Raw genomic sequence first — 26,023 nt, forward strand, 5'->3', positions numbered from 1 at the left:
TGTAACAAGGTGCACCGTGTGGTTTGGTGGAGGTGCTCTTGGTCTCACACGTGGAGAAACAAGTCTTGAAACCAGACAGCTTCAGCCAGAACACAAGTTAAAAACCAGGATAGTGAAATAACATCCACTTCCACACTGGCCAGGCCTCTTTAGCACAGAGAAAAGCAGTGCGTAAGACGCACCTAATAACATTTTTAATACTAGTCTATGATATTACAAAGAAACTCCCATGATCAGCTCTCTTCTGCCTGATGTTTTCTTGAATGTAGGTTGTCACTTCTCTTTTTATATGAAATTCCACTAAGAAATTTTTCAGTTAAAGTCTGGCTCATTTAAACTGTCTGGGTTCCTGCCTCTGCTGGGATAAAATCCTCACTGGATTAAGTATTTATTGCTTTCCTCTTCAGTCTTTCTCCACTCAAGCCCTAAATTTTTGAATTAAAAAAAAATCAAAATCAACACAACATACCCACCTTCTTTGTAACAGCCTAACCAGATATACTCGATGTACAACAATACTAAATCTTTCTAGGTACCTCTCAAAAATCCAAGTAAGGAGCAGACAAATTTAGTGAAGTACACAAAGTCGAATGATACCAATATCTAGGGATACCAAATTGGACCCTCCTTTAAGTCCTACAAACCTCTAAGGATTGGTGAGCCTTGATCATTAATCATTGCAACATGCCAGCTCTTCCTCCTAATGATTGGTAATTGTGTTTCTGTGGTGAAATGGAGAATTACAGCAAAATAAAAATGGCATCCTATTTTAAGGTTCTATAATGAAAAACTGCATAGAGCATCTGTTCTATCAACAACCCTAAATGTCACCTCCACAACACACACAAAATTTAAGGTTAGGTTCTCTTTAGAGAAGGAAAAAAAATGCCCAGAATTTCAAAAAATTTTTACACTGGTGAGCCTGGACAGATCAGCCGAGTCTCCACTGGTAATGCAACTTGGTGAGGTGAACAAAACTGGAAATACCTTGAGTCCTCTGCTCTAACACTGTATATGCTACTGTCAATCTCCAACCTCCTTTGACCATGACAGGCTATTCTAATTGTCAATCCAAAAGTCCAAATTCCCTTCATAAAGGTTAATTTCTCAGCTTTCAAGGATTTCTATATTATACCTTGCTCTTTTCTCCTAAGACAAAAATATGTATATTTGGGGAGGCAGTGTAGTATAGTAGGTTAAGACTGAACAACTTAGAATTAGAAAAGCCTGAATTCAAATGCTGCCTCTGACGTTTACTTTGTTGAGCATGAGCAATGAACTTAACTTATATGAAGCTGTTTCTTCTACTTTCAACTGATAATGCCTCCAGAACCTATCTCACAGCACTGTTCCAAAACTCAAATGAGAATCAATGTAAAGTCCCTTACAAATGAAAAAGCACTATATAAATGTCATCTATGTAAGCGATCACTACCTTCTGGACACCCAAAGATTTCTTGGCTCTGCTTTTGTAGTTTGGGGGAAAAGGTCTTTGTTAAAACAAAATTTAAGGAGACCAAGCCCAGTATGACAATACACAGTCATACTACTTTAGATTCCATCTTGTAATACTGAGAAGCAGCAAGATGTAGTAGATAGGCAAGCCTTGAAATCAGAAGACATTAAGTCCTGCTTCTGATAAATACCAGTTGTAGGCCCCAGACAACTAAGGCTAAGTTACAAGAAAGTTTCTCATTTGTACAGGTAGAAGGAGTTTTCTAGCAGTGAGATGCAAAGCATTACTAAGTTTAAAATTCTGTGATTCAATTTATTCACTGCTGATAGCATGAGTGGCCCCCAAGTTTCTAAATACTGTATTTGATATGGCCCTGAGGAACAATAAATACTAGAATAATACAACAAAGCTTTTTAATAAATCTAGATTGGAGGTAAGAAAAATCAAGTAAGGAAATAACACATATCTTTATAATTAGGGTTAGAATTAGCATTATATTCCTGACATCAACTAGAATTTAGAGATTTAAACTTCTAGATTAGAGTAACAAGTATCAAACCCTAAAAAAGTTAAAAAAAAAATTTTCCAGTTGAGGCTAATTTGTACCCAAGGCAAATGGGTTGCTGAGTCCTCCCTGATGACTTGCCCCAACCTGCTACTTTAGGAACTGTTTCAGATATCAATGAAGAAGGTTGGGACAGGAATAATGTCAGCCAGGTCAAATATAAACGACAGCTGATGATCAACACCTCTGCTTCCCCAAACATTAACAATAACTAAAAGCTAACAAGAAATTAAATCATTAAACAACATTCCTTGAAAAGTTAAGTTTGGGGGAGGAAATAATCATTAAGCATTTAAGAGACTACTATATGCCAGGCATGGTGCTTACTACTGAAGATACAAATAAATACATACACATGTGTGTATATATGTGTATATAATTAAGATATGTATTTGGTCTCATTTAGATTTTAAGGAATCATGTCTAATTACATTATTTCCCTGAGTTCCCAGTTCAGAGCTGTATTTTTTAACTGCATGGTATGCATTTTAGTTGTCAACCTAAACAATTTCGTTCAACTAAGCAACTGTAACAATTTTTAGGGAAAATGCAAACTTTTAATAACCACAGGAAAAGTTGTTCTAATTCCCCAATAATCAGAAAGATGAAAATCGTAGAAACCTTAAGATAGCATCTTACATACCCGCAAAATAGAAACAACAAAAAATGATGAAATTCAGTTTTAACATGTCAAGAAAAATAGGCACTCTAAACACAATGCCAATGGCAATTACAGACCTGTGCAAGTGTTTGGGAGACTATGGTAATATACAATAAAATTCACAAAACTGATAACATACCTTTTGATCCAGCAATTCCAGCAGCAGTAATTTGTGCTAAGACTATCATAAGTGAAGGGTGGGGGTTGTGGAGGGGAGGATGGGAGGGGGAGTCTATCTATACAAAATTATTCACAAGTGCCTTATTTATAATAGCATAACCTGTATTTCAATTATTAGAAAATGGCTGAACTATGTATTAATACCATGGAATTTTACAAATTTAAAGAATATAATATGGAAAGACCAAATGAACTGATGCAAAAATGAAGACTGGCAGAACCAGTACCATATACTGACTACAATTACTTTTTCAAATAAAACTAAAGTCAAAATGTAATGGACAGCCTTGGAAGCAATAGGGACAGAGAACATATTTTCTTTTCCTTTTTCCTGCTAATTTACTTGGTTTGACCTTGGTAAGTGAAAATACATGTTATTGTATGTGTAATTATTTTTGAAAATTAAATTTAAAATAAAAAATGTAACTTCCAGGGGAGATTCATAAAAATGGAATAAACCAGACAGAGTGAAACATCTGGTGTATCTGATTCCTTCAAACATTTTATTAAGTACCTGTACACATGGCAAAGATAACACCATCGCTCTGCTCTCAAGGATTCACAATCTAACCCATTTGAAAATAGCACCTTAAGGTTGTAAAGCACTTTGCAGTCTCCAAAAGTGTTATGTATGTTCTTACATTTGTAACAACCCTGTGAGGTACTTAAGTATTATCTTCATCTTAGAGATGAAGCAGTTGAAAGAGTAGGCCTCATAAGTAGTAAACCCAAGTATTCTGACTCCAAATCCAATATATTTCCTACTACATCATGACACAACTGTGCAAATGACGATAACCAGTATTTCCAAATTTCTGTTACTCATATAAACAAAAATTTGGAAGACACAGATCAGCACTACTTTTCTTTAATAGACCTAGTTCGGTTATGCCATGTCCTGCCTTTTTTTTAATTTTGCAAAAACTTTTTAATATTTTTAGTTGAAAGACATGAGACTCATTTATTTTCTTTTAAAACAGGTACTTACTGTAATTTTTTCCTTGCCTATCTTAAAACCCTTTTCTCCAAAGAGTATTCAGAAACTCTCTCTCCCTAGTTTGGTAGGTTACCTCAACATATCTACATAAAGCAAACAAGCAAATGCATCAGTCTTGGGTGCCATGTAATTGCTTAAGGAAGCAACTGAAGAACAATGCTACCTTTTGATTGGATATGAAGTACCTATTTGGAGACAACCAGGTTAAGGCAATATAGTGACAGTTAAGTAGAAATGACAAACTGTATCCCACTTAAAATGCTCAGGCTTTTATAGTATCCTTTCTCTGTGCTGTATTTTCATTGTGGTGTAAATCAATACAACATTCTGAAATGAAGCCAAAAGGAAACTGTGATGCAAAAATGATCAGAAATAGGATCAGTACTAACTATGAAGTAATACCCAAACAATACACAGATATCCTCAATAAAAACTGCTTTCCAATAATCAAATTTTTAGCAATTTATTCTGAAGGTTGATTTTAAGACAATGTGAAAAAATAAAAACAAAGAATATGCTCATTAAATAAGTATGTTCATTAAATAAGAATAAGGGAAATATGTTCCCTTCTGGAGTTACTGAAACAAGATCTGTGGTCCTGAAGATTCATATACTTTCAAAAGAAAAAAAAGGAATCATGGCAATATGAACTGCCTCTTAATCATACGTATCTACAGTAACAACCAAATTATTTTATTCTTTTCCCAAAATTAGTTTCGATCCTCAAATTGTGACTTGTTTTTTAAAAGATACGATGCTAGAAATTCGATGGGATTTGGAGGTCTGAAAAGAAAAAGAGATCCAAGATTTAGAATCTATTCCAGATATATCCATCCAAGGAGACTAGTATAAAAATGACATTGTACTATTGCCCTATAATAACCATTTAACACATTTTCAGAAGAAATTTCTTACCAAAATTCAAGGAATAGATATCTTTATTCTATTTCATTGTAACACAAGAAAATCATTTACTTCTTTAGCAAATAACCATGTATTTCTCAAAATTTAAACTGATAATTATTTTGATTTTCACCTTCACTCCCAATTAAAATATAACATTCTATATCTTCAATTCAAACATGAAAAGGCATCATGTTGTAGTGTAGAAAGCTGTCTTTAGAGCCAAGAAAACTTGGGCTTTAGTCTCACCTCAAAACACATACTAGCTGTGTTTTTTAAGCAATTTTTAAACCTCTCAAGTGTTCTAGGCAACTCCCTAAATAAGATGCACTGTTAAAGGGAGTTTCCTCACTGAGAGATCCTTACAGCAAAGAAATCATAGGTCCAGTCAATATCCCTATCCCACAAAAACATGGGCAGGTTTCATGACTATAAAGCAATAAGATGGAGTTTTCAAATAAATGTACTCTGAGTCATACATCCAAATGCATGCTAACCCCTTCAAAGTAATCACTAGACGTGGCTATACACAATTCTAGTGACAGTACCATCGAACAAAGTATTTTTGGAACCCTCTTTTAGAGTTAACTTTCAAAGCCTGGTGCACATTTCAGAATATGCTTAGTGGAGGCAAGTCTTCAATCTGTGAAGGTGGTTTTGATTTTAGAAACAAGCCAAAACTATTCAGAGGGAAGTCTCATGAGTAAATGGGTAATTTAGCTGAAAAATATCATTTGTAGTTAAAAAATAACCTGTAAAATGAAAAGGCTGGTTTCCTTTTGTATCTGTCAAAATGGTTCTGAAGGAGAAAGCCAAGATCCAAAAATAATTTTAGCAAATGAATTCAATAATACTTATTAAGGGGAGATGCAAAGAGGCAAAAAAAGAGTCCCTAACCTCAAAGACCTTACTTTCTTCGGGGGAGTTAAGAAAGACCTCTTGAAAGAGGTGTACTTGAGCTGTGCTTCAAAGAAAGATAGGAATTCCACAAGGTGAAAGTGAGGAAGAAGGGTGTCTAGACATCAGGGACATCCTGTGTAAAGGCACTGAGACAATAACATCTATGGTTGAAATGGAAAGTACATGACAAAAAGTTAACATGAAGTAAAACTGCAAAGTTAGATAGGAAAGCCAGATTGTAGAGGGCTTTAAACAGCAAGTTTTGGAGTTTGTATTTGATACTAAGGGCAATAGGGAGCCACTGATAACTGTTGAGTAGGAGAAGGGTGCTGTGACATGTTCACATCTGTTTTATGAATATCAATTTGGAAGTTAGTAGAAGGAAAAGACTAGAATCCAATTGAGAGGGAATGATCAAGGGGGCAAGCACCCAGAGGAAAAGAGAAGGGGTGGAATCGAGAACATAAGTGGAGGGGTTAGTATTAAAAAAGAGGAGACCCACCTACTTACAAGGAACTGGAAGACAGAAGCAAAAGGAGGCCAATAAAGAAGAGTTTTGAAGTACAAAATGAGGAGGCTCATGATGGATGGCCTCTATTTTCTCAGTAGAACAAAAGGGGAGTTCCTTCAGTGAGAGGGAGTAAGTAAGGGGTAGTGATATTAGTTTGATGCAAGCAGAAAATGGTTAGAATAGTGATTGTGGAGAGTATGATAAAATTAATCAGGGAAAGATTGCCACATAAGCAGTGAGAGCACAGCTGAGATAACTTGTATTTGCAGGAAAGCCAGCCAGCACATGTTACTTTCTCCAGATGTGCTCATATACACAGAGAAGGTGGATGGTGGGGTTGGTTTGGTTCTGGCAAGGTATGAGTGTCAACAGGCTCAGGGAACAAGGGTACCTGACAGAGAATGGCTGCAATGTTTTAACTTGGGGTCAAGATTGTGAAAGAACTGGAAAAGTCATAGTGAAGATAAAGAGTAGCTCATAGGACTCAAAAGGTTCCACTTCACACTCCTCAGATTGGGAAATAAGACCAAAAGGGAAAATAACAACGGTTAGAGGAGCTGTGGAAGGATAAGAACAATAATAGAACTATGAATTAATTCAATCATTCTGGAAAACAATTAGAAACAATGTACAAAAAAGTCACTGAACTGTGCACATACACTTTGATCCAACAATATTGCCATGAGGCATATATCATATAAATAAGCACCTCAAATTTGGCGTATCCAACACAGAATTCAGTATATTTTCACCTAAATCCATCCTTCCTCCAAACTTCTTTGTTTCTGTTGACATCAACATCCTTCCCAAGGAAGTTAAAGGCACACATAAAAACATGTTTATAAGCAGCATTTTTGTTGCAGCAAAGAACTAGAAATAGGTGTCCATCTATCGGGGTAATGGCTGAACAAACTGTGGTATGTGAATATAATGAAATTTTACTACACCATAAGAAATGATGAATATAAGATTCAGAGAAATGTGGTAAGACATAAACCATATGAGTAAAATGATGCATTGTTAGAGTACATATATTTGAAAATTCCACTTTATTACTTTACAGTCATGAAGCTTGCCCATGTACCTGGGACAAGGATATTGACTGGACCTATGATTTCTCTGCTATACGGAACTCTCAGTGAGAATGAAGAAAAAAGTATTTATTAAGTGCTTACTACATATTAAGCACTGGTAATATAAACAGAAAAAGTGAGAAGGTGCCTGCTCTCAAAGAGGTATAAAAGAAAATTTAACTACAAGATAGATGTAAAGGCCTGAAAGTCTTACAGGTATATTGGCCAGGTTTAGGTGAGTTGAAGCAAGAGAGACTGAAGCAAGAGACACTGAAGAACAGAAGGCTGAGGTCGAAGAGATGAATTTCAGAATTCTGGATCAGGGGAAGTGGAATAATTATAGATAATGTTCATATCAAGGGCATGGCCATCCCTCTCTGTGGATAAGGTAAAATAATTATGGAAGTCACTGAAGCTAAGGAGATTAATGAACTGGAAGGCCAAGGTGTCTGCACCTGTACTGATATGTAAATTGAAGCTACTCAAGTAAGACAAGGGCTAGAGTAGAAATGCGATGACAAGATAAAGAAGTAACATTGTGGAATGTTTAAAGCCTCCACAATGTGACTACATTAAAGACCACACCCATTTGGAGGTACAAATTCATCTCATTGCCTTATAGTCACTTCTTACATCATGGTTTTACATTGTGACAATTTTAAATACCATCACCTTGGAACACATAAAGTTTATACCATTTTATCATTTTTGTACCACATTTTATTATATTTCAGAAGTCTAAATATCTGGAGGCTAAAAATGGCATATTTCACACAACACGGTATATTATATTGACATCTAACCTACACTAGCCCAAAGATGTTAAGACCTGAAACATCCATTTGCTCTAATTGAAAAAACAAATTACCATCTGCTTCACATGTAAACAAACTGGGTTTTATTTTATTTAATATCAATTTGCTGAAGTTATTTTTAACTTTAAAATTCCAGTATTTGCCATTCAAAAACTTTTTTTGAAACCTTAACTTATATTCAAAGTTATATTTATTTAACAGGAGGGAAAAAAACAGAGATTAAAAACTCACCTTTAATTTAAATATTTCAATGATAAATCCAAATACCCATAGAGTAATTCCAATTTCATTGAAATCTTAAATTGTACACATAAAAATCAAAACAAATATCTAAGCTTCTATTACATTAGAACTACACTTGACAGAAGTAGCAAAAACTTGCACATCTAGCCTAAATATTAGATAATACTCATCTCTTCAAGCCTGAGATATGTTCCTAAATTGTACTATGGTAAATTTTCAAATTTATTTGACAAAATTTAAACTCATTACACCAGGACACAATGGGCACTAAAATGATGACTAACTTCATTAGCAAAAAGATCTTTTCCAATGGATCTACTTACCTAAAAAGAAATCAATTAGATGGGAGTTATGGGAAAAATAAACAGGCAGAAAAAGGAAAAATAACTGTAAAGCCAATGGTGTTGCAAATCAAGATGATTTCCAATTTTACTGTAATTTACAGGCAATAATAACATGCAAAAAATGTTAACTTTTATAATTATCTTTACTACATAATGAAATGTAAATCACAGTCAAACAATAAATGCCAGAGTAAATTTACTGGTCATTTTATCCCCTCAGGTGACTTGCAGGAAAAGTAGTAGCATAAATGTATTATCATCACTGCTACTCCTTGAATCCTTTTCCCATCATTGTCTAAGTGACTGAGAGAATACCCTGGCTAAAGATAACTCCAAGGGTGGCAATGGCATCTCTCTAAATACCAAATCCTCTCATAATTTCTCTTAAGATCTTTCTTAAAGACTTATAAAGTACCCAGGAACAGGAAAGGAAAAGAAATGGCAAGGAAAAGCATTCCTATCATGCCCAAATTAGCTCTGGTTTGATTTGGGTACCTAGGAAAAGGCAATTCGAAGAAAAGGACTCAAGTATCATCTATTGTCTCTACTTAGACTCAACCTCAGGCTTACAACTCATATAGTTGTTTCAAAATGTGAAATACTTATGTTAACATACATACAGTACTTTAAAGAAAAATATAAATCATTTGTCAAAGAATTGAAAATCAGATTACATATGTTCTCACCTTTCTTTTGCAAGCACAGCAAGTCCCTGTAATAAAATAGGTACAACAGTCTGATCCAAGTAGGCACGAGTTGGCAATGATTGAAGGTCCACCTTCTGTTTTGATGACTTTTCTGCATTAATCTTCTCATTTTCCACTATTCGCTAATAAATTAAAAAATGATCCATCAATCTGACACATTGAGTGACAAAAATAAACGAAGGAACAAGTTAAGTATCTCAAGGTAGATCAATAATGAAATAAAATGTTTTTCAATTAGAACACTTCAATTTCCAAATCCCTCTCTGCCAAGAACCTACCCAAATTTCTCTTACCAGATTTCATCCAGGTTACTTCTCCCCTTACTCCCCATAACTGCTGATCATTTATGTTTGTAATATACCATCAGATTTTTCTCTTTTACTTCTGCTTTTTAAAATCCCCTCTGTATTTCTGGCAATAAATATTCCTTCTTTTCCATTAAAATATATTTTCATAACTTTTATTCAACCTCTCTACTTGCAACATCCGTCAAGCCCAAATGCATTTTTAAGCTGTGAGTTTCCACAGGGACCTCAACCAACTCTCAAGAAACTGGAATCATATGAGGTAGAAATATTTTACTGAAATCCTCAATTTGGTGTCTTTGCAATTAAGTATTTTAGAAATTTAGGGCAGAAAGTCATAAAAGGCAATGTTTGAAATATACTTTACCTGTTTTGTATATCACATATATATCAAATACATATGTATGTGTGTGTATATAATGTAAATACTTTTCTAGCTAAATTACTTTTTACCCAAGCTATAGCAAAACTATACAAAGGGCAAGAAACACTTTTATACTAAGTTAATACATTTAAAAAAAAGAATTTACTATAAAGAGCAGGTACCAACATCATATTATCAGCCATTTTTTCAGTCTAGTTTTAGAACTTTCAACAATATTAAAATGTTCCTTGACTAACTACTATTACAAAAGGATAAATATATGAAATTACAGCATCTCCAACTCCTAGAATAAAGAGGCCAGCAATTATGTCCCAGTTATCACTGCCAAGAAAAATGGTAGCTAAAGACAATACTGGTTTAAAGTTCACTTCCAAAAATATTATGAAAGAAGATAACTAAAGACTTAAAGGTAATGGAAAACTGAGTAGTACTGCCTCTTTAAAGAATGAAAAATAGGGGCAGCTAGGTGGCACAGTGGGTAGAGCACCGGCCCTGGAGTCAGGAGGACCTGAGTTCAAATCCAGCCTCAGACACTTGACACATTTACTAGCTGTGTGACCGTGGGCAAATCACTTAACCCCAATTGCCCTGCCTTCCCCCCTCCAAAAAGAAAACAAAGAATGAAAAATATTCTTGCTTTACATAAATTGGACTTTATATAAAGAATTCTGAAAGAAATCTGCATTCTAAAAAAAAAAACTGGGAACATTCCTTACATAAAGCAGACATTGGACAGTAAGACACTGTATGATTGAGGCAGCCTAAATGCTAGGAGGAAGCTGAGAAGTATCTCTAAAGTAGTTCCCACATGTCAGCAGACAGTGACTGATACTGTGTGGGTTGGATAATTGTGAAGACTTCACAGGGTATGTCTAATGGAGAGGTTTTGGGATTTGGCCTTGTAATTTTGGGAAGGCATGCCCTTCCCCCTCTCTCTCTCAGATATTAGAAGATAATGAACTTCCTGTGAGCTATTTGTTCTCTGATTCAGGAAGGGTCTCTCCTAGACTTTCAGACACCACCTTGGCAGTTGAGTTCTGACAGGGAAAAACCTGGACGAACCGGATCAATCTTGGTCCTCCCTGTAGTTTTCGCGCCTAGAGTGTAAGCCCACCCCCCCTCCCCCAGCCAATGGTGAGAAGGGATAGAGGTGGGTGGGAATCTTTTTCATTAAGACTATAAATTAAGGCAGCTTCCCTTTTACCTCGCCTCCTCCATTATGGAGGTGTGCCCAAATCTTGCAAGGTTTGTAGAATAAATTTTACTTTGTTTCTCTTAAAGATGTCTCTCCTATTATTTAAAAATTCTGTCCCATAGAATACTATGCCTCTCCCTGTGTTCAATAGTGATTCTTATATTTTCACCATGGCTAGCATCAAATATACTCTTGAGGGGACTCATAAACCATCTCATAAGCATAAGCCAAATAATTAGAAAATACGGAGGACAAAAACTGTCATCAGTAGCATGTGAACTTAGTCTCGCAGTGTCAACTGTAAACACCACAGTGAAGGATGCTGCCCAAACAAAGGAGTACGCAAAAGGCAGTACTTGCATGAAGGTGACTTAATCTGAGAAAAGAAAGTACTAGTCTGGAGATGGAACAACTACTTAACTATGTGGGACTCAGAAGACTCAGAAGAATATTCCTTAAGCTTAATAACAATTCAAGCCAAGACTCAAAGATTCTTTGAAGATTTAAAGGTAAAGTCCCTGAAGGAACACAGGCATTTACAGCAAGCAGTACTCGGTTTGCATGATTTTAAAACTGTGCAGGATTTCATAATGAATGTGTTTCAGGAGAGGCTACAAGTGAAGATACTGAAGCAGCAAAGAAGTTCCCAGAGTTCCTACAAAAAATATAGATGAACGTCCCTGCTTACCAGAACAAATTTTTAGTATAGATGTAACCAGCCTATTTTATCAAAGAATTCCATCTTGAACCTACAACTTGGTGGAGGAAAAAACTATACCAGAGCATAAAGCTTTGAAAAACAGGATTACTCTTCTGCTTGGAGAAAACATATCTGGGACTTGTAAATTAAAACCTGTTCTTGTACACCACCCAGAAAATCCCACAGCACTGAAAAAAATCAGCAGAGCAACACCACCTGTGCATTATCTCACTAATCCTAGGGCATGGATAACCTTTATCATCTTTGAACAATAGTTTATACACTGCTTCATTCCCTCCCCGTCTGGACAATTTCAAATGAAAATATACAAATGCTCTACCTTCCCCCTAATGCTACCTCATTATTACAACGTATGGATGGAGTGATTGCGAATTTCAAGGCAGACATATTATTTATGCACTACATTTGCCCAGCAATTGCACCTTGGATTCAGACAAAGACTTGACACTGAGAGATTTCTGGAAGTCCTAAAATACTTAGCATGCAATCCAGAGTAATGCTAAGGCATGGAAAGATGTAACACAAACACGTATGAAGAGAGCGCATAGTTCATTCCCAATTTGAAGAAGTGAGAAAGAAGATTGTAAAGTTAACAAAAGAATTAGAGCTATAAGTAGACGAGAATGACGTGGAGATTAAGTGTATCTCAATGACAAGAGTTGTCCAATGAGGATCTGATTGAGCTGCTAGCTGCAAAGACTGAAGAAAGGGAAGATTTGGAACCCAAGGCCAAACCAAAAAGGTTCACAATGAAACAGCTGGCAGAAAAACATTTCATCAATTGAGTGAATTTTTTTCTTGTATTCAAAGCTGGATCCAAATACTTCAAAGACTAATTGAGGATAATACTGCTTGCTATTGTCAGATATATGAGGGGAAAAAGGAGAGCCACTGTCCAAACCTCTCTCGATAGCTTCTTTAAAAAAGCTGCACAAAGTGGGTCAAAGAACAAATCATAGAAACAACCAATGATTTCATTAAATGACAACAATGAGACAACACACCAAAATTTATGGGGTGCACCTAAGGCAATTCCAAGGGGAAAATGTATATCTCTAATTGCTTGCATCAATAAAACAGGAAAAAAGCAGATCAATGAATTGGGCACACAACTAAAAAAACTAGAAAGAGAACAAATTTAAAAAACCCAATTAAATACCAAATTGGAAATCTGAAAATCAAAGGAGAGATTAATAAAATTGAAAGTAAGAAAATCACTGAATAAAACTAGAAGTTGGTTTTATGAAAAAAACCAATAAAAATAAACCACTGGTTTATTTTATTAAAAAAAAAAAGAAAGAAGAAAACCAAATTACTAGTATCAAAAGTGAAAGGAATGAATTCATCACCAATAAAGAGGAAACTAAGACAATTTGTTAGGAGCTATTTTGCCCAATTACATGCCAATAAATTTGACAATCTAAATGAAATGGATGAATATTTACAAAAAGTATAAATTACCCAGATTAACAAAAGGGGAAATAAAATACTTAACCCAATATTAGAAAAAGAAATTAAACAAGCCATCAATGAACTTCGTAAGAAAAAATTCCCAGGACCAGATGGATTCACAAGCAAATTCTACCAAACATCTAAAGAACAATTAATCCCAAAACTATATAAACTATTTGGGAAAACAGGTGAAGAAGGAGTCCCACCAAATTGCTTTTATGACACAAATATGGTGCTGAGACCCAAGTCAGGAAGAGCCAAAACAAAGAAAGAAAATTATAGACCAATTACCCTAATGAGTATTGATGAAAAATTATAAACAAAATACTAGCACAAAAAGATTACAGCAGTATGTCACAAGGATCATACACTATGACCAGGTGGGATTCATAACAGGAACATAGGACGGGTTTAATACTAGGCAAACTATCAACATAATCGATCACATCAATAACAGAAGCAACAGAAATCATATGATTATCTTAATAGATACAGAAAAAGCCTCTGACAAAATACAGCACATAGGAACAAAAAGAGCTTACCTTAAAAATGATAAGTAATATTTATCTAAAACCATCAGCAAGCATTATCTGTAATGGGGATAAGCTAGTAGCCTTCACAATACAATCAGGGATGAAGCAAGGATGCCCGTTATCATCTCTATTATTTAATATTATACTATAAATGTTAACTATATCAATTAGAAAAGAAAAAGAAACTAAAGGAATTGGAATAGGCAGTGAGGAAACAAAACTAACACTCTTTGCAGATGACATGATGTTATACTTGAAAAATTCCAGAGAATCAATTAAAAAAAGTACTTGAAATTATTAACAATTTTAGCAAAGTTGCAGGATACAAAATAAACCCATTAGCATTTCTATATATTACCAACAAAGTCCAGCAGCAAGAGATACAAAGAGAAATTCCATTTAAAATAACTGGAGATGATGTAAAATACTTGGGAGTCAGCCTGCCAAGACAAACCCAGGAAATATATGAACACAAAAATAAAACAATTTTCACACAAATAAAGTCAGATCTAAACAACTGGAAAAATATCAATGGTTCATTGATAGGCTGAGCCAATATAATAAAAATGACAATTCTACCTAAATTAATCTATTTACTCAGTGCTATACCAAACTATCAAAAAATGATTTTATAGAGCTAGAAAAAATAGTAACAAAATTTATCTGAAAGAATAAAACCTAAAGAATAGCAAGGGAATCAATGAAAAAAATGTGAAAAGGGTTAGCTAGCCATACCATTTCTCCAACTGTATTATAAAGTAGTAATTATCAAAACACTGTGGTACTGGCTAAGAAATAGAATGGTGGGTCAGTGGAATAAATTAGGTACAAATTACATTATAGTAAATGACCATAGTAATCTAGTATATGATAAACCCAAGGATCCAAGTTTTTGGAACAAAAACTCATTATTTGACAAAAACTGTTGGGAAAACTAGAAAACAGTATGGCAGAAACTAGGTATAATATACCAAGATAAGGTCAAAATGGGTACATGATTTAGAAATAAAGGGTGATATCACAAGCAAATTAAGAGGGCATGGATTAATTTTATGTCAGATTTATGAACAAAGGAAGAATTTAGGACCAAAGAAGACACAGAGAGCATTACAAAATATAAAATAGATCACTGTGATTATATAAAATTTAAAGAGTTTTGCACAAAACCAATGCAGCCAAAATTATAATAAGGAAAGTAGAAAACTGGGGAAAAAATTTTGCAACAAGTATCTCTGATAATGGCCTCATTTCTCAAATATATAGAGAACTGAGTCAAATTTATAAAAATAGAAATCATTCCCCAATTGAAAAATGGTCAATGGATATGAACAGGCAGTTTTCAGAAAAAGAAATCAAAGCTATCCATGGTCATATGAAAAAAATTCTCTAAATCACTATTTATCAGAGAAATTCAAATTAAAACTGTGAAGTACCACCTCATACCTATCAGAGTGGCTAATATGACAACAAAGGAAAATGTTGGATGTTGGAGAGGATGTGGGAAAACTGAGACACTGATGTATTGTTGTTGGAATTGTGAACTTATCCTCTCAATCTGGAGAGAATTTGGAACTAAGTCCAAAGGACTATAAAACTGTACATACCCTTTGATCCAACAACACAACTGCTAGGTCTATATGCCAGACATCCAAAAAAAGGAAAAAGACCTATTTGTACAAAAATATTTACAGCAGCTCTTTTTGTGGTAGTAGAAATCAAAAGGAGGGATGCCCATCAACTCAAGAATGACTAAACAAGCTATGGTATGTGATTGTAATGGAATATTATTGTGCTATAAAAAATGACAAGCAGGATGATGACAGAAAAACCTGGACTTGCAAGAACTGATGCATAGTAAAGTGAGGAGAGCTAGGAGAACCTTGTACACAGTAACAGCAATATTGTATGATGAAGAACTGTGAATGACTTAGCTATTCTCAGCAATATAATGATCCAAGACAATCCCAAAGGACTAATGATAAAGCATACTATCTGCCTCCAGAGAAAAGTTAACACTGACTGAATACAGACAGATGCATGCTATTTTTCACTTTTTTCATTTTTTTTCTGTTACTCAAGTCTTCTTGTACAAAATGACTAATATAGCAACATAAATACACATGTATAACCTATATCTTATTGCTTGCCATCTCAGGGAGGAGGGAGGAGAAGGCAGGAGGGTGGGATAGAATTTATGTAAACTAAGATCTGTCTGTACAGAGAAAATAAGCCACCTGAGAACCTGGTTCGAGATCAATGCCAACATTTATAGATGAAAACCAGGGCATCAAACAAACAAAATGAAACCAGTGTGATTAAGTTTTTCTCATGTCCTATCACATCTGAACTCATCTAAGATTGAAATATACTGTTAGGAAACATCAAAAACACTTAAGAAAATGAAGTTATTTAACCTCTGGATTAAGCCTGTGCCTTACTTTCCTTATCTGCAAAACACAGAGGGCCACACTAAGTGATCTGTAAAGGTCCCTTCCAGCTCTAGAGCCTATATTATAATCCTTTGATTCAAAAAGAAGCTGAATTGATTCATTCATTCAACAAGCATTTGTTATCTGACCAAATGAATACAGACTAAATCCACACTGGAAGTAACCCAATTTTAAAGACAACCTTGAACGGATTTTTAAGATGTCCTAAAAAAGGGAATTATGTCAAAGGAATGAAGATTATTTAAAGTGCTTTGACAACCAAAAAAAAAACCAGCAGCGAAGAAGTCATCACCAACCATCAATTGGTCATCACCATGTGCTTGCCTTTTAATCTTAATATATTTATTGCAATAATAATGTATACATATGTATACATATATGTATATATACATGTATACATATGTGTGGATGTATACATATATACACATACATACATACACGTATGCATACATCAAGAATATCCTGGATAACACTAGAGCACGTTGGAATTTATAGATTTTTTTCTATAGTGGATCAATTTTGCAGTCATGAAAAAAATCTAAGTATTTGAGACAAGAAAAAATTGTCACAAAATTTCTTCTCAAAAAAAAAAAGGTCTTCCAAATATATCTTAAAATTATACAAAACTACAACAGATACAACTACAGAGATAATTTTGTTCAATAATCCACTGTCAACGGGTAACTATAAAAGATTCATGCTCAACCAAGGTGCTCACCAGTGTCATAGAAGACGTCCTGAACAGATTACAAAGAAAATAATAATATAACTCACATTTATTAAGTACTTTAAGATTTGCAAAGTGATTTCCTCATAATCGCCCTACGAGGTAAGTAATAAAAGTACTATTATTTTACATAAAAGAATTCCTTACTGATGGCAAGTTTTCCAATGTTTCTACTCACATATGAAACTGTACTAATTACATCAAGCCTCACAAGTGAAACTCACAGAATTTGAAAACAGTCTAACAATCCACAGCAAAAGAAAAAAAAAAGGATGAAAAATACATATTGCATAGACTTGATATGCAATTGCACCGTCTAGAGAGAGAGAGAGAGAGAGAGTGTGTGTGTATGAGAGAGAGAGAAATGTATGAACAATCAGCTGAGCCAGGAACTGAGTAAGAAAGATGGACTAGAGCACATTTGAGAAATTTCAAGTACTTTTAATTATCTAAAACCAATATAAAAGTCCCATCTCTGTTAAACTAATATTCTCTTAGTGATGCTATGTAGAAATGAATTGTAGAACATAATCTCACAAGAATCAAAATTACAAAAACCTCAAATGGCAATGAAAAGTAGACTGAAACTTTTTACCAACAATAACCATCACTTGCTGGTTATCACCTAAAACCTCTCTAGGACACAAATGGCCAGAAGAAGAGATGTGCTGGTCATGTAGTAAGAATGAGAGGCAAAAGACTTTCTGATTGTTACAGCAGAATCTTAGGAATAGTATAAAAGGTAGAAAAAAGGGCTCCACAGTATGTGTAGAAGATCTATAGAAACATGTGGAAAAGAATTGTATGAGATGAATATGCATGGAGGTATTGTAATGTGCTTCAGTGCAAAAAAAATCCAATGACAGTATAACAAATACAAATTACATTACATAAAAACTGTATTTGGGCTCAAAAGATACTGCTGATCATTATGAATATAATTTAACTATTTTTTGAAATGCCCCTCCTTTCTCTCCTTTATAAATTCACCTCCCCATTCCACACCAAATTCCTAGACTACATTTTATACATTTAAATTCTGAAAATGGTAAGTCATTGTGGTTAGGTCTCTCTGTCCTATGGCAAAAACTATCATCTTTCTGAGGATTATTTTACTGCAAAAAAAAGAAGAAGCAACATAGAATCAAGGACATTTTGTAAAGTTTTATCACTACCTACCTAAATCTTGAAGAGGTGAAAAAACTGAGAAAGAACACACCATGTATTTATGTCAAGAAGTGTAGTCCGTTACATATTTTAATAATAAAGCCAATATGAAAACTTCAAATAAAAAACATAACTACCAGGTATCCTAAAAGTTAGATATGTACTAAATTACAAGAAATTCCTTTCTAACTCTATTTTAGTTATAACCCTAAGTTAATCTATTTCAATATCTCTGAAAATAAAGGATGAAAATTAGTTAAGAAAAGAGCTGCAGCTGTGCCTTAGGTTCAAATCATTTGTCAGGGTGAGTACTGGTACCTAGAAATGTCTTATAAGTACAAAGTACAAGCAAATTATGTTGCCTCTACTCCGGATCTAACCCAATGGTGCAACAAAAACAATATTCTATATTGCTAAAAGTGGTTGATTTAATTCATCGACACACAAAAAAAAACCCCAGCATAGTCTATATAAAATAACCAGTATTTATATGGCCTTTTAAGGTTTGCAAAGCACTTTACAAACATTATCTCATTTTTATCCTTGTGGCAATCCTGGAAAGTAGGTGCTACTCATCCTCATTTTACAGGTAAGGAAACTGAGGCAGACAGCATTTAAGCAACCTGCCCAGGGTCACAAAGCTTGTTAAGCGTCAGGCTGGATTTGAACTCAGGATTTTCTGACTCTGAAGTCCAACATTCTATCCACTGTACCACATAACCGCCTTTTAGTACTGATCACAAAACTTCTGGATTTGGAGGATCCTGGAGCTCTGCTATTAACTATCTATGTGACCTCAGGTAAATCACTTCACCTTTCAAGCCTCAGTTTCCTCATCTGAAAATGATGAATAAACATTAAGTGCCAGATACAGTGTTAAGCACTAGGGACAGAAATAAAAGCAAAGCAAATAAATAAATCTCTGTCCTCAAAAGGCTTATGTTCTAAGAGGGGAAGACAATAAACATAGAGGAGTAGTGGCCAAGGAGGAGAGTTTTGGGTAGTGAAATCAAAGAGATATTAATTGGTTAATTTCTAAAGTTCCTCCCGGCTCTAAAACTTCCATCCTACTAACACAGCACTATAAAATCTACCAGTTACCTCATCAAAGTCAACTCTGACAGTAGGGGAATTTAGAGAGTGCTTTTTCAATCCTATTTCAATTAAATCCCACTAACATCAGATCCACTAGCCCTGAAATGCATTTCCCTTTTGTTTCCAAAACAGGTCCTTTCTTTCACTTACTTTGAAATAATGTTCACCCATCTTATTTTCCAAGAAAAAATTTTTTAATTAAGTACCTAGCTCTGGTCACTCTATTTTTAAAAATTAAGTACCTATTATATGCAAGGGAAAATCCCCTTATCATTAATATGTTATTTCCATAATATATAATTTCATATAACAAAATAAAAATGTATATAATAATTTATATATAATAGATTATATATAAATGATAAAGATACTCCCTTGCATATTATACATAGTGTGTATCTATACACACACTGAATATCTACACACACTTATATGTATGTATTATATACATACATAATATATGCACATATAAAAATATGTATATAGTATAAACTAGAAAATAAATTTGCTGGAAAACAAAAGGAGGTACATGCTTTACCGTTATATTTAAAGCATATACCTCCTTTGTTTTCTAGTGAATTCATCCTCCTTTCTCCTTTAGACTGCCTAATGGCTAGAACTGTTTCTGTTCTGTTACATATCCCCACCTAGCACAGTGCTTGGCACATAGTAACCTGTGAATGCTTGTTGAATTAAACTAAATGTATCTCAACAGCAACTCCTACAGCATTATGTATCTCTTAGCCAATTAATGAATACTGACTAGCAACCATGAGTCAACCAAAAAAAACTTTCGATTATTTAAATAACTTAAAAAGTAATGGAAAGATCAATCAATCAACAAGCATTTATTACAAACCTACTAAATGCCAAGCACTATGCTAGGTGCTATAGATACGAAAACAAAAACAGACATTCCTTACCCTCAAAGGGCCTACATTCTTACATTCTATCATGGGAAACAACAGGTATAAATAAAAGTAAATACAAAGTATATGCAAAGTAAATACAAAGTAATTTTCAGGAGGCACTAGTAACTAAAGGATTAGAAAAGGCCGTAGGTAATAGCACATGAACTGACAGGTGAAACCGATCACCACTGCCCACCAAATAAAGTATCTGACAACTTTCAGAAATGTTTTCTTCAGTCCAGTTTTAATAAGCGTATTTTATAGATGCAAAAGAAGACAACTACACTGTATACTACGAGACAGAGAATCCAAAAGCAATAAAAAGCAAACTGTCAGATTAAAACATCAAGCATATACTATCAATGTAAAATACTACAGGACAGAGAATTCAAATGCAATAAAAACAAACTATCAGTAAGATTAAAACATCAAGCATATACCATCACAAGCATCCAGGTCTCCCTCATTTGCAAATCTAACAGAAACAAAAACAAACAAGCACATTCCCGGTTACAACCAGAGCAAAAGTATTACTAGTCAGTTAAAGAAGTGGAGTTTGTTACCTCGACGTTTTCAGTGAGGCCATACTCGGAGTGAGGATTTTCTGAAACCTATAAGACAAGACAAGGGTCAGGGCACAGCCTCACGGCCCGCGGTGGCCCCGCACCCCCACTCCCTGCAGGCCCCCGGGTACCGGCGTCTGTCCCTCCAGCAGCTGTTCTGGCTCCATGACGCGGGCCCTGCAAGTGGCCGGCTCGGGACGCGAGTCTGGGGAAACAAGAAGAGCCCCGCGTCAGTTACCATCTGAGAGCGGGAAAAAAGGAGGGGCTGGGACAGGAGGGAAGGGACAGAACCGGGGGCCGAGACCGGCCCGGGGCCGGGCCCCGCCCCCGCAGCCCCGACCGGAGCCCAGGGACGGCCCGCGGAGTTGGCCAGGGGAACGTGGGGCCGCCCGCCTGCCCGGAGCGGCGCGGGAGGCAGCGCACAGCCCCGGGACCCGGCTACAGAAAGGAGCTCGGAGGGAAGGACGCTCGTTACCGCGCTCAAGTCGAACCGCGCCCAAAAGCCTTGCACCGCACCTCCGTCTCCCTACCGCAAACCGCTGGGGTCGGCCGTAAAGCAAGGACGTCGCACGAGTGCCGCGCCTGCGCAGATCCCAATACCCCCGGAGCTGGCTGCAGAAAGGAGGGCGGTAAAGGAAACTGCGAGTCCCTGGGTACCCGTGACCTCTCCCGCCGCAGGGGGCCGTCCCCCGGAGCGTGACGAGGGTTATCCGGGGGCACTTTAGGGGGAGGACGTGGGCTGGTCAGTGCAGCTGCCCAAGCAAGGGGGTGGCCTCGTTCTCTGCTAACCCTGTTTTCTGCTCCCATGCTGGGCTTTCCGGATTCCCCGCCACCCACTGCCTAAGAGTCAGTGCTCTCTGGAGCCCGAAAATACTTTGTATACATTTTGAATTGGCTTTTCTGTGTACACTTGCACGTTCATGGGTTCACACTTATACTGCTCATTGGCAGGGACTGCTTCCTTTTCTTTAATCTTTTATGTAACCCAGTGTCTACTACCTAGTAGGTACTTAATATGATTGTTCAATTGGAATTAAACTAAATTGCTACTAATGGAGAAAAATACTCTCCTAGGGGTAATTCTAGACATAGACAAATTATCCAGCCGTCCGCTGGAGCTCTCTCCCTGCCAAAAAACAGCAGCTATTAAGTTCTCGACTAGTCAAAAAGTGCAGGGACCAGCAAAGAGAAGTTCTATTCTGGATCTGATTCTCAGTAAAAGAGAGGAACTGGTGGATGGGGTAAATCAATTAATCAATATGTATTAAGCACCTACTATGTGCCAGGCACTGTGCTGAGCACAGGGGATACAAAAAGATGTGAAAGACAACCCCTGCCCTCCAAGAGCTAACAATCTAAGGGGAGAAACAACATGCAAACAAATATATACACACAAGCTATGTACAGGATAAATCATTCAGTGGTGTCAGACTCATTGTGGCCCCATGGGGCACACAAGGCCTTTCTATCCTCTAGTACTTCTTGAAGTCTGTCCAGTTCACGTTCATTTTTTTTTCTATGACACTATCTGTCCATCTCACCTTCAATCTTTCCCAACATGGGGAACTTTTCCAATAAGGTCACATCTTCTCATTATGTGGCCAAAGTATTTAAGCTTCAATATTTGACCTTCCACTGAATAGTTTGAATTAATTTCTGCAAGTATTGACTGATTTGATCTCCTTGCTATCCAAGGGACTCTCAGAAGTCTCCTCTAGCACCACGATTCAAAAGGCTTGATTCTACAGCACTCAGCTTTCCTTATAATCCAAGTCTAACAGCCATATATTGATACTAGAAAAACCATAGCATTGACTATGTAGACCTTTGTCGGTAAGATGATATCTCTGCTTTTTAGTATGCTATGCAGATTCACCAAAGCTTTCCTTCCAAGGAGTTTCTTTTAATTTCATGGCAGCAGTTGCCTTTTGCAGTGATCTTTGAGATCAAGAATATAAGAATCTCACACTGCTTCCATTTCTTTTCCCTCTATTTGCCAGGAAGTGATGGGGAAGTCTTCCTGTCAGGATAGGATTTTAGTCGAGACTTAAAGGAAACCAAGGAAGTCAGTAAGCAGAGTTGAGGTCTCCCTTGCATGTATTCCAGGCATGGGGGAACAGCCAGAGAAAATGTCCAGGGCTAAGAGATGGAGTGTCTTGTTTGTAGAGCAGCCAGGAAGCCAGTGTCACTGCATGGCAGAGTATGTACTGGAGAGTAAGGTGTAAGAAAGATAGGAGGGGGCTAGGCTATGAAGGGCTTTGAATTCCAAACCAATATATTTAATTTGATCTTGGAAAGAAGGGGCGGGGGCGGGGGGAGCAGGGAGAGGGGAGCAGAGCAGATAACATGGTAGGACCTGTGCTTTAGAAAAATCACTTTGTTGGCTGAATAGAGGATGGGTTAGAGTGTAGAAAGGCTTAATACAGGCAGGCCAACCAGCAAGCTATTGTAATAGCCCAGGCATAAGGTGATGAGTGGCCACTGTCAGAGGAGAGAAAGGGACTTCTTAGAAAGATGTTGCAAAGGTGAAATTGACAGACCTTGGCAATAGATTGTATATAAGGAATGAGCGATAGAAGGGAGTGGAGGATGAGGAACTGGGAAGATGGTATCACTCTTTACAGTAATAGGGAAGGTAGGAGGGAGATGGAGTTTAGGGGAAAAGACAGTAAGTTGCATTTTCAAAATGTTTAGTTTAAAATGGTTCCTGGACATACAGTTCAAAATTCTGAAGGGCAGTTGGAAATGCAAGATTGGAGTCAGCAGAGAGATTGGGGCCGGATAGATAAATTTGAGAATCATCTGCATAAAGATGGTAATTAAATCTATGGGAGCTGATGAAATCACCAAATAAAGTAATATAGGGGGGAGAAGAGGACTAGGACAGAACCCTGAGGGACATCTACAATTAGAAGAGATGATCTGGATGAAGATCCAGCAAAGGAGACTAAGGGGAGATCCAATCGATTAAGAGGAGAACCAGGAGAAAGGTATCTTGAAAACCTAGAGAGAGGAGAGTATCAAGGAGAAGAGGGTATTCAAGGATATTAAAGGCTGCAGAGAGATCAAGGATAATAAAGATTGAAAAAAGGCCAAGAATCATAGAAGTGCCAGCCTCATCCCAAAATTTGTGGTAGAGGAGAGGAAATTAAAGCATAGTCTGATATGCAAGGGAAAGCAGATTTCAAAAGTTTCAAAATAAAAATAAGCAGGATCCCATGCTACAGGGGAAGTCAGCCCAGGAAAAATTATATATGCTCAAAAATGTGTAGTGAGGGCTTGTCCCCCACATAAAGCATGTATGTGGGATATCTGTGTGGCTCAAAGGGAGGCAGAACAGAATTCCCTAGCCTCTTTCTTGCCCACCACCACCACCCCAACGCCACAGGTTCCCCATCCCTGGTTTAAGAGAGATGATTTTTCAGGTTCGAGCTAACTTCTGATTTCTGTTTCATTATATGAAGGGAAACAGGATCTCAAAATTTATATCCAAGGCTTGACAAATACCACAAATACCAGTGCCACAATGCAATGAACAAGCATAGAATTTAGCAAAAAAATCTATTTAGCCAATTCAATGACAGGCAAAAAACAGAAAAGGAATACAAAGAAGAAAATATACCAGCAATACAGAGTGAAGGAGCTCTCCCACTGGGAGTGAGGTAACTCAGCTCAGCAGCGGGGGGGAAGAGAAAGACAGAGAGAGACAGAGAGGAGAGAGAGAAAGAATCCCAAAAGTCACCCAAGGGGAAGTTGGGGATAGAGACATGATGGAAACTCCTCTTAAGTTGGTTACTTCTATGAGTCTTTTCGTTCAGCAATCTGGTTGGCCTCCTCCATCTTCTTTCTTGAAGCTGCCTGCCTTCCCCTAGAAGAAAACCTGGCCCACACCTCCCAGAGACCCAAGGCATTGATCTTCACCGATGAGAAGAAAGTCCCATACTAATGGGCTTTGGGACTGGAGTGACACATTAAATTTTGAAGACACAAAGAAAGAAAAAAATTTCTTTGAGGGGGAAAATGAAATTTATCTGGAGATACTAATACAGATGCACAGGGAACTCACCAACTACTATAGTTTTGTTTTGTCTTGTTTTTTTAAAGAAATGTACAGAAGATGGAAGCAAGTCCATGAGCCTGAGAATAAAATCATGTGGCACTATTCCATAAAAATAGTATCAGAAGTGATGAAACTTAGACAAAACTGAAGGTAGCCAGGAAAGCTAAAGGCAACAGAAGGGGAAGAGGAATTGGGTTGATTTTTTGTTGTTGCTTTGTTTTTTATCCATATTGGGAGAAAAGGATGAAAGAACGCACAGAACCTTTACTCAGACTGTACAGGATAATAATTGGCAAGAGAAAAGGCAGAGCTGCTTAGTTCTTATTTTATTTCTGTTTTTTTTTTTTTTCTGCAAAGTAGAAAGGCCCTAGCACTGACAAGGAGAGGACAAAAATGACTAATAGGGAAGAGATATCTCACTGCTTCCTGATGATGATTAATAATAATAATAATAGCTAACATTTGTGTAAGACCTACTATGTGCTAGACATTGTACTAAATGCTTTACAATTATTATCTCGTTTATTCCACAACAACCAGAGGGGAGGGAGAGTGGGAGGTGCTATTTTTATCCCCATTTTACAGATGAGGAAATGGGCAAACAGAGGTTGAGTGACTCGTGGCTAGTAAGTGCCTGAGATTTTATTTCATCTCAGGTCTTCCTGACTCCAGGGCCAAAACTCTATGTACTATACCTCCTAGCTGATGAGTTCAAGTTACCTAGCCCAAATGAACTACATCCTCAGGTCCTAAAAGAACTGGGAAATGCAATTCCTGAGTCACTTTCAGTGTATTTAAAAATCAGGAAAAGCAGGAGACATACCAAGATAGCAAAAGAGTAAATGTCCCAATTTTCAAAAAAAGCAGGAAGAGAGACTGAGTCTACAAACTATATGCCAATGAGCCTGACAGTGATTCTTGGGAATTTCACAAAAGAATCATTAAAGAGATGGTTGGTGAATATCTAGAAAGGGAAAGGGTGATTACAAAGAGCCAGAATGACTTCATCAAGAACAGACCATGTCCTTCCTCTTCTTTTTTTTTATGATTAGTTATAAGGGGTATGTTTCAGAGAGGGGGAAGGAGGAGTGGGAAAATGGGGAA

At 36.6% G+C, this 26,023-nt stretch overlaps 1 protein-coding gene across 2 annotated transcripts; it reads right to left on the bottom strand.

Annotated features, from left to right (window-relative positions):
* Nucleotides 1–4,306: 4,306 nt before the first annotated feature.
* On the bottom strand, nucleotides 4,307–21,420 carry DPY30 (dpy-30 histone methyltransferase complex regulatory subunit). 2 transcript variants are annotated; one of them, XM_036753074.1, is made up of 5 exons: nucleotides 21,335–21,420; nucleotides 20,991–21,064; nucleotides 20,860–20,907; nucleotides 9,335–9,477; nucleotides 4,307–4,642 (listed from the first exon to the last, which is right to left on the bottom strand). In XM_036753074.1, the coding sequence occupies exons 2-5, from the start codon at nucleotides 21,024–21,026 to the stop codon at nucleotides 4,570–4,572; spliced, it is 300 nt and encodes a 99-aa protein (XP_036608969.1). In that variant the 5' UTR covers nucleotides 21,027–21,064; nucleotides 21,335–21,420; the 3' UTR covers nucleotides 4,307–4,569. The 2 variants fall into 2 exon arrangements, with proteins under 2 accessions (XP_036608969.1, XP_036608970.1); XM_036753075.1 differs by having other exon boundaries at nucleotides 21,376–21,397.
* Between the last annotated feature and the right edge of the window lie 4,603 nt (nucleotides 21,421–26,023).

The sequence above is a fragment of the Trichosurus vulpecula genome, chromosome 3, assembly GCF_011100635.1.
Source record: "Trichosurus vulpecula isolate mTriVul1 chromosome 3, mTriVul1.pri, whole genome shotgun sequence".
Classification (NCBI taxonomy): domain Eukaryota; kingdom Metazoa; phylum Chordata; class Mammalia; order Diprotodontia; family Phalangeridae; genus Trichosurus; species Trichosurus vulpecula.

Bases quoted from the DNA above. Each gene is read 5' to 3' on its own strand.
- DPY30 (XM_036753074.1), bottom strand. From the start codon at position 21,026: ATGGAGCCAGAACAGCTGCTGGAGGGACAGACGCCG. The intron at 20,908-20,990 runs GTACCCGGGGGC...CTTGTCTTATAG, and splicing joins TGCTGGAGGGACAGACGCCG to GTTTCAGAAAATCCTCACTC. The intron at 4,643-9,334 runs GTGAGAACATAT...TTTTCTTTTCAG, and splicing joins GCTGTGCTTGCAAAAGAAAG to ACCTCCAAATCCCATCGAAT.